Source organism: Calidris pugnax, unplaced genomic scaffold (assembly GCF_001431845.1).
Source record: "Calidris pugnax isolate Ruff unplaced genomic scaffold, ASM143184v1 scaffold128, whole genome shotgun sequence".
Lineage (NCBI taxonomy): Eukaryota > Metazoa > Chordata > Aves > Charadriiformes > Scolopacidae > Calidris > Calidris pugnax.
Window position 1 is genome coordinate 2162533 of NW_015090851.1, and position 7133 is coordinate 2169665.

The window sequence follows — 7133 nt, forward strand, 5'->3', positions numbered from 1 at the left end:
AGAGGTGAGGGCACCAGATACTAAAAGTTCTTTAATTGCATATGAATTAAGTAAGATGGTGGTGCTAATAAGCAGCAAGAACAGTTATAATGAGATATTATAGGCATACCCCAAACCCGAAACAGATACTTATAAAGGGGAATGATGAATACAATGGCTAGTAAGTCAACAGAAAATGGGGGGGGCAGTTTAATCTCAACTGAAACAAGAGCCTTAAACTCAGGGTGCATTGGTGGTTCAAAAACTTGTAAAGACATTAACACAGTAGGGCCTCGGTCCAGAGTTGGGAAGTTCTACCATAAAAAAAAAAAGGCAGAATAATAAATAATTGAAAATGCCAGTTGTTATATAATCTGAAATTTACCTTCATGACTAGATTTAAATGATGAATTTTCCATTGCTTGAGTTTAATGAAAAATCCAAACCCATTTTGATTCTTAAATTCCTTTATTTTTCAGGTTGCTGCTAACACTCCCAGCATGTATTCTCAGGAATTGTTTCAGCTTTCACAGTATCTACAGGTAACTTTTCTTCTTTAGTTTGGCTAAAATATTTAATCTTTGTTCAAAACACAGATCTTATGGTCTGTATATCTTTGATTGCCTTGAATCTTGTAAACTGGAACACAATAAGAATTTAACTACCTTTTTCTGTGGTGAAATAATGTAAAACTTTATTGCCAGAGAGGTGGTAGATGCCCCATCCCTGGAAACATTCAAGGTCATGTTGCATGGGGCTCTGAGTAACCTGATCTAGTTGAAGATGTCTCTGCTTATTGCAAGGGGGTTGGGCTAGATGACCTTTAAAGGTCCCTTCCAACCCAAACTATTCTATGTTGTAATTGACCACAGTATAGACCTGTGTAAACTTCAGGGGTTTTGCATGAGCAGTATGAACTATGACTTTCATAAAGGAAATGTGAAAGCTCCCTGTTTTATAGAAGGCTTCTCAAATGCTATGTACCTGCTTTTTCTGGCCTTTCTCTTGTCCTACCTCATTGTCTCCCATTTTCTTTTGCTCCCAATATTTTAGGCATTGTCCACTGCTGTGAATGTACTGTGTATGCATATAAAAGCTTTGATAGAACCAAAGAATGGCAAAACAAGAGGCCATTTCATGTGTCCAGAACTACTTTGTTTCTGTGAATATAATTTCTTAGTGTGAATACTTCTGTCACTGTACTTATTGGAAAGTATAAAGGAGGGGACAGTGCTGGCAGAACTTTCTGTACCTGCTCCTGTGCCAGTTTTAGGTGTGTTTTTTTCCTAAGATGTCATGTCACAAAAGAGTTAGACTGCAAAAAGGTAACGCTTCGAAGTGTGGGCTAATATATAAAAATAAATTCTTTAGAAAGGATCATTAAATCAGCTTTCTGGAAAAGATACAAAAACTTTCTTCCTGATAAATTTTATGTAGCTTTAATTCATGTATAGTTCTACTAACTTATTTTGCCTGGTTTTCTTTGGTAATGGCAATTTTTATTTGTTCACGTCAGTGGTGAGGCTTTTGAGATGGATACTAACATTTTATGTATTTGCTGACATAGCAGGAAGCAGCTCAGGCAGATGCTCTTTCTTGGGAGGCCAAAATATACTTGCTTACCAATCTGTTCATTCTCTATATCCTGGAATTGTGAACGAAAATGCTCTTCTATCCTACTGTCATAAACCAAAAATTGAACAAAAATAGTAGCTTTTGTTTGGCATTTTTCTTTTGTGACCTGATTGGAGGATGAACATCTCACTGCATGGGAGCTGCCAAGCTGCCTTTTGGTGTTTACAATTTTGTTACTCGAATTACTGACAGAAGTCAAAGTGTGATTAAGTCTTGGAAAAAATAATTTGTTACTGTGTGTACTCAGCCTGTGCAATGTATGCGTGGAAAATGAAGGCTTTTAGGAACCTGAGTTTGTAGGATAACATTTTCTAATTAAATATCCAGGTAAGTGTATGGATGGATAAAATGGGATGGGCTTACTATAGTTTTGAATATGTGACAATCTTTGCTACTCACACTTCCTTTTTTTCTTCTATTTTGGTATCTCTTATGGTGCTTCTCTTTTTCTGAGTTGTTCTAGATGAACTGACTGGTGCTCTGCTTTCTTCATAGGAAGCCTTACATAGGGAACAAATGTTGGAACAGAAGCTGGCAACCCTTCAGCGACTACTTGCTGTCACACAAGAGGCTTCAGATACTAGTTGGCAGGTATCTGCAGGCATTTTTTTCCTTTATGGACTGAAATATGCAGTAGCATATAAATTTTCGCTATTAATTTATAAAGAATGGGAGGAAAAAGCAGCAGAAAGAATAAAATGCTTATGGCGGTTCTCTTAAACTGTGTAAAAGATAATGTTTAATAAATCTACTGATTATGTACTAGTTTGAAATAACTATTAGTAGCAAATGATCCAACAAAATTAAAGTTTTTAAAGCAGAACACTACTGGAACTACATAAAGCACATGTTAATACTAAGGTGATACTTTTTTTCTGCTAGGCTTTAATAGATGAAGACAGGCTGCTGTCAAGATTAGAGGTTATGGGAAATCAATTACAGGCATGTTCAAAGGTAAGTAATTCACTTATGGTTGAATTCTAGCAATGCTGAAAAATAGCCTTTTTGAAGAGTTTTGAAGTTAGTTGTAGGAAAGCCGTTGGAACATACACCTTCTGAAATGAGCCTATGCAGTTTTGATAATCTGAATAGCATGAAACCTGTAGATCTGTTCTATACTTCATGAAGTCATTTTAAGTCTACATAAATGGCTGGTTTTCAGCATTTTTTAGCACAAACTGATTTCTTTTGTATATGCTTATAAACATGTATGTACTAAAGTGAAGAGAAGGAATTTCTGTCATTGGTGAGAAACAACCATTCTGTCCTGTTTCCTATGGATGTTTCTTTCCAAATAGGGATTTGAAAAAAGGCATTCTCAATGAGCTGTCTGATGTTCAGAGACAGAGTAACAAGTATGCCCTGTCTTGATTGTTCTTTAGGCTACCTATGCTTGCCTTACATTTTTTTAAATTTTATTTTCAATTCCTCTCAACTACTTACATTAAAAGAACTGTTTTTGCAGATCCTGTTTGAGCTCTTTCAGATGGGGCCTTGTAGGTTTCTGGTTTGTCAAACTGTAGGTCTCCTAGGCTTGACATTGTCTTAGCAGTGTCCAAAAAAATGGACAAATCCTATAATGAAAGCAGCTGTGTGCTGCCAAATGTACATTTCAAAAAACGTCTGGTTTACACCCAGTCATGTCAAGAATCTTTGATTACTGATTTTTCCATGACATTTGCCCATCTACCAGAAATTTCTAAACGTTTTGGAATAAAACATGTCTTATCACAATCTAAATACTAATTTATATTCTGTCTTTATATCTGAATTATCTTATATGTACAGAATCAAACAGAAGACAGTATACGAAAAGAGCTTATAGCGTTACAAGAAGACAAACACAACTATGAGACAACAGCCAAAGAGTCCCTGAGGCGGGTTCTTCAGGAGAAAATTGAAGTGGTCAGAAAACTGTCTGAAGTGGAGGTACTGAAGTTTCATGCCTAGTCTTCTGGAAATAGTGTTTTATGTTTACTTCTAGCTTTTTTCTCCTTTCCAATCCTGTATACGGAAAGGACAATTCTTCTGACTTATCCAATTGCTAACTGACTTACCAGTTGTTTCTGACTTAATACTTTTTCCTCTTTACTTTGACTCTTTGGGCAGAAATAGTAATTTAACTTTAGTAAGAGAATTGCTTGGGTCCTTCATGCCGCATACTTTTCTCTTCATGCAAAAGAATCATTGGCTTCTGTTTGAAAGTTGTCCTTTTAATGATTATTATATTATGTAGTTTTGAATGCCCCCGTTTTTTTTTAAGGTGTTTTTGGTCTGATTTGGTGGTGAGGAACTAAGTCAGAGCTTGTTAAAAAATTTAAAAATTGTATGAATGAGGAGACAAACCTTGCCCTATGAGGAGGAAACTCCATACACCGTTTAGTTGTGCTGCTGTTACCAGCTGATGCAAACTTCTGGATCGTTCTTGTCTCCTGAAGACCCATGTGCCCTTTTGAGTAAGAGGGTCTTAGTTTAGATGCCTTTTCACATTATGCAGTTCAGAAAAAGATTCAGAACGCCTATATAATGTGTTAAATCTTCTGCTGAGTGGAAGGTATGATGAAATCTATTGATTACATTGAATCACAAAGTATTATAGAACTTTCACAGTTTATCATAAAACAGAAGAGAATGGGGGAGATGGATGACACGTTTCAGTTCTTTATTCCTAGGAGTCATAATTAATTGTATAACCAACTGCGGGTTTTTGCCTTGGGTTTTTTTTTTTTTACATATGCATGAGGCTAATATGTTTTCACATAGTCTGTTCTTTAAGTAGACCATTTCAAAGGTTTGTATAGTTAGTGTTTTTGCCAGGACTTAATCTGTTTGTTTAGCTTAATTTAGGAACAAAGCAGTTTTATATGATTAGTTGCATATACTGCTTGGAAAAAAATAGATCAACTTCACTGGTGGATTATTAGTCTATTTTTTTTATTTATTACATGATAATTCTGTCTTACAGCGGAGTTTAAGTAATACAGAAGATGAATGTACTCACCTGAAAGAAATGAATGAGCGGACTCAGGAAGAATTAAGAGAATTAGCTAATAAGTACAATGGAGCTGTAAATGAAATTAAAGATCTTTCTGACAAGCTAAAGGTAAGAATGTTATCTGACTTAATAATGGTACTATAATGGATGGAAAAAATCCCACCCAATTTAATTTTGAATGTAGAGATCAAATAAAGATGAAGAAACTTTTAAACACCAGGTAAATAAAAGAAAGATGCACATAACCTTTTGCATATTATTTTGGTTTACATTTAATGTATTTGAAAGTGTAACCAGTTAAGTAAATTGCTGAAAAGGTTCCCTTTTTGTTTGCTTTGAAAGTTACCATAAACATCTTAAGTATATTAATATTTAAAGGTGCTTTATGCTGGAAAACAAAATAATCGCAGTATGGTGAAGCCTGTCTCCAGTCTACTCTCCATATAGATGTGGAGGAGGAAGGTAGTTTGAAAGTGTAACCAGTTAAGTAAATTGCTGAAAAGGTTCCCTTTTTGTTTGCTTTGAAAGTTACCATAAACATCTTAAGTATATTAATATTTAAAGGTGCTTTATGCTGGAAAACAAAATAATCGCAGTATGGTGAAGCCTGTCTCCAGTCTACTCTCCATATAGATGTGGAGGAGGAAGGTAGTTGTGTTCTCTTTGTAGATCTGAGACAGTTGTTGCATTTGTCTTGCATAAATACTGGAATTGGAGCTTTGGTTCTTTGAGTCCTAGTTCAGCACCTCAGAAGATGTTTATTTCCAAATTAAAATGATAAATTGCTGGTCTTAAGGGCATTGATTTCCCAATTATGAGTTGATCACTGATGATGGTGATGAGAATACACAGAAGGATCAAAATTGAAACATATTACCTAGTTTTGAGGTAGGAGAGTCTTTGATACTTATTATCATGAAATCCAGCAAGGAAAAAGATGTGGCTTTCAGTCAGGTTGGTCTGTGCAATGTACATTCAGTTCAGAAGGACTCCTGGGTTTTGATTGATTTGACGTGCTGGGAGTCTTTAGGTGTTTCTTAGTTCTTGGGCCCTGGCACTTTGACAGGAAAACAGGTTCTTCAGACAAAAAGTTATTTAAGACATTTTAAGATTCTTTCTCTTTGTTATTGTGCTTGAAGTTGAATTTATAGAAAAATAACACTAGAAAAAATTTGCATTGTGTCAATTTTCTTGATCTGACTGGCAAAGTTACTTATGTGCTTTTAGATATACAAAAATTAAGGAAATCTATTTCTTACATGTTAATTTTGATCTGTTTGGGGATTTTTTAAATCTTTCGAGCAGGTAGCAGAAGGAAGACAAGAAGAAATTCAACAGAAAGGACTGGCTGAGAAAAAAGAATTACAGCATAAAATAGATGAAATGGAAGAGAGAGAGCAAGAGCTTCAAGCAAAAATAGAAGCTTTGCAGGCTGATAATGACTTCACAAATGAGCGGCTAACTGCATTACAAGGTTAGTAACTAGTGGGGAAGAAACTTTGGTTATTTGTTTTTCTTTTAATCTGTGAAATATCTTTTTCTTGGACTTTCGTTTACAGTACGGTTAGAACATCTTCAGGAGAAAACTCTTAAAGAACACAACAGCTTAGGTAGGTGTGATCAGTTTCTTGTTTCAAGCTGGTTTCCAGATTTTCTGTTCAATTACTTTTATTATTGGAACTTGATGATCTAAAAGGTCCCTTCCAACCTGAACCATCCTATGATTCTATGATTATAGTAATCTTGCAGTATAGGGGTCTGGCAAAAGAATAATGTTTTACAGTTGTTCCAGTGGCGCTTTCTTCTTGGTATCACTTGATAACATTGAAAGGTGTGTGCCCACAACAGAATGCCAGTAGAGGGCACTGCTGTTGTGAGTCTTCAGACTTCTGGGTCATTGCTCAATTTAGAGCTCTGTGCCCCCTCATTTCCAAGATTTTGAAGGTTTTTGTATACATACATGTAAAAGGATATTTTTTTTTACATTATATATATATTTATGTAATAGGCAGTAATTCTTTGGATGATAATAATTTCTTGTATGTTTGAACAAACAGGAAGGTGATCTGTAATGCAGGAAAACACTAAATTTTGCCTGTTATGTTTGATTAGATTAGGTATTTAGGAGGAGGAGGACCTATGAAAAGCCAGATGCGTTTCACAATTCTGTATTTATAAAGAAACAAAACCCAAAACGTTTTGCTTGATTCCAGAAATAATACCCTTTCTTAATCCTAGGCATACAAGTTGACGACTTCATACCTAAAATTAATGGGAGCACAGAGAAAGGTAGTGTATCTTAAGGCTACCTTTTGTCTTATGGTTGATGTTTGAAGTTGAACAAATTCCAAATGTCCTCTAAAGTTTTACTTCAAATAATACTCTTTTAAAAATGAAATTGAATTTGTTCACTCCTCTGACCAGCGTTTTTTTGCTTAGACTTTCAGTAGAAAGTTTTGTAAAACTTAATGAGCCAACTTGGAAGTCGTCTGTCCTTTTTCCCCCTCTCCCTTCCCCCCCCCTC

The 7133-nt window shown here is 35.3% G+C and overlaps 1 protein-coding gene across 17 annotated transcripts in view; it reads left to right on the forward strand.

The window, feature by feature from the left end:
- SLMAP (sarcolemma associated protein) overlaps positions 1-7133 on the forward strand; it is an 88423-nt gene that overhangs the window by 43381 nt on the left and 37909 nt on the right. For 9 of the 17 annotated variants that reach the window (XM_014943191.1, XM_014943197.1, XM_014943181.1 and 6 more), the window contains exons 5-12: positions 459-521; positions 2110-2205; positions 2497-2568; positions 3403-3543; positions 4580-4717; positions 5915-6083; positions 6169-6219; positions 6848-6898. In XM_014943191.1, the coding sequence (XP_014798677.1) occupies positions 459-521; positions 2110-2205; positions 2497-2568; positions 3403-3543; positions 4580-4717; positions 5915-6083; positions 6169-6219; positions 6848-6898 (781 nt within the window). The remainder of the gene's footprint in view (positions 1-458; positions 522-2109; positions 2206-2496; positions 2569-3402; positions 3544-4579; positions 4718-5914; positions 6084-6168; positions 6220-6847; positions 6899-7133) is intronic. The other 8 variants (XM_014943184.1, XM_014943189.1, XM_014943196.1 and 5 more) reach the window with 3 other exon arrangements.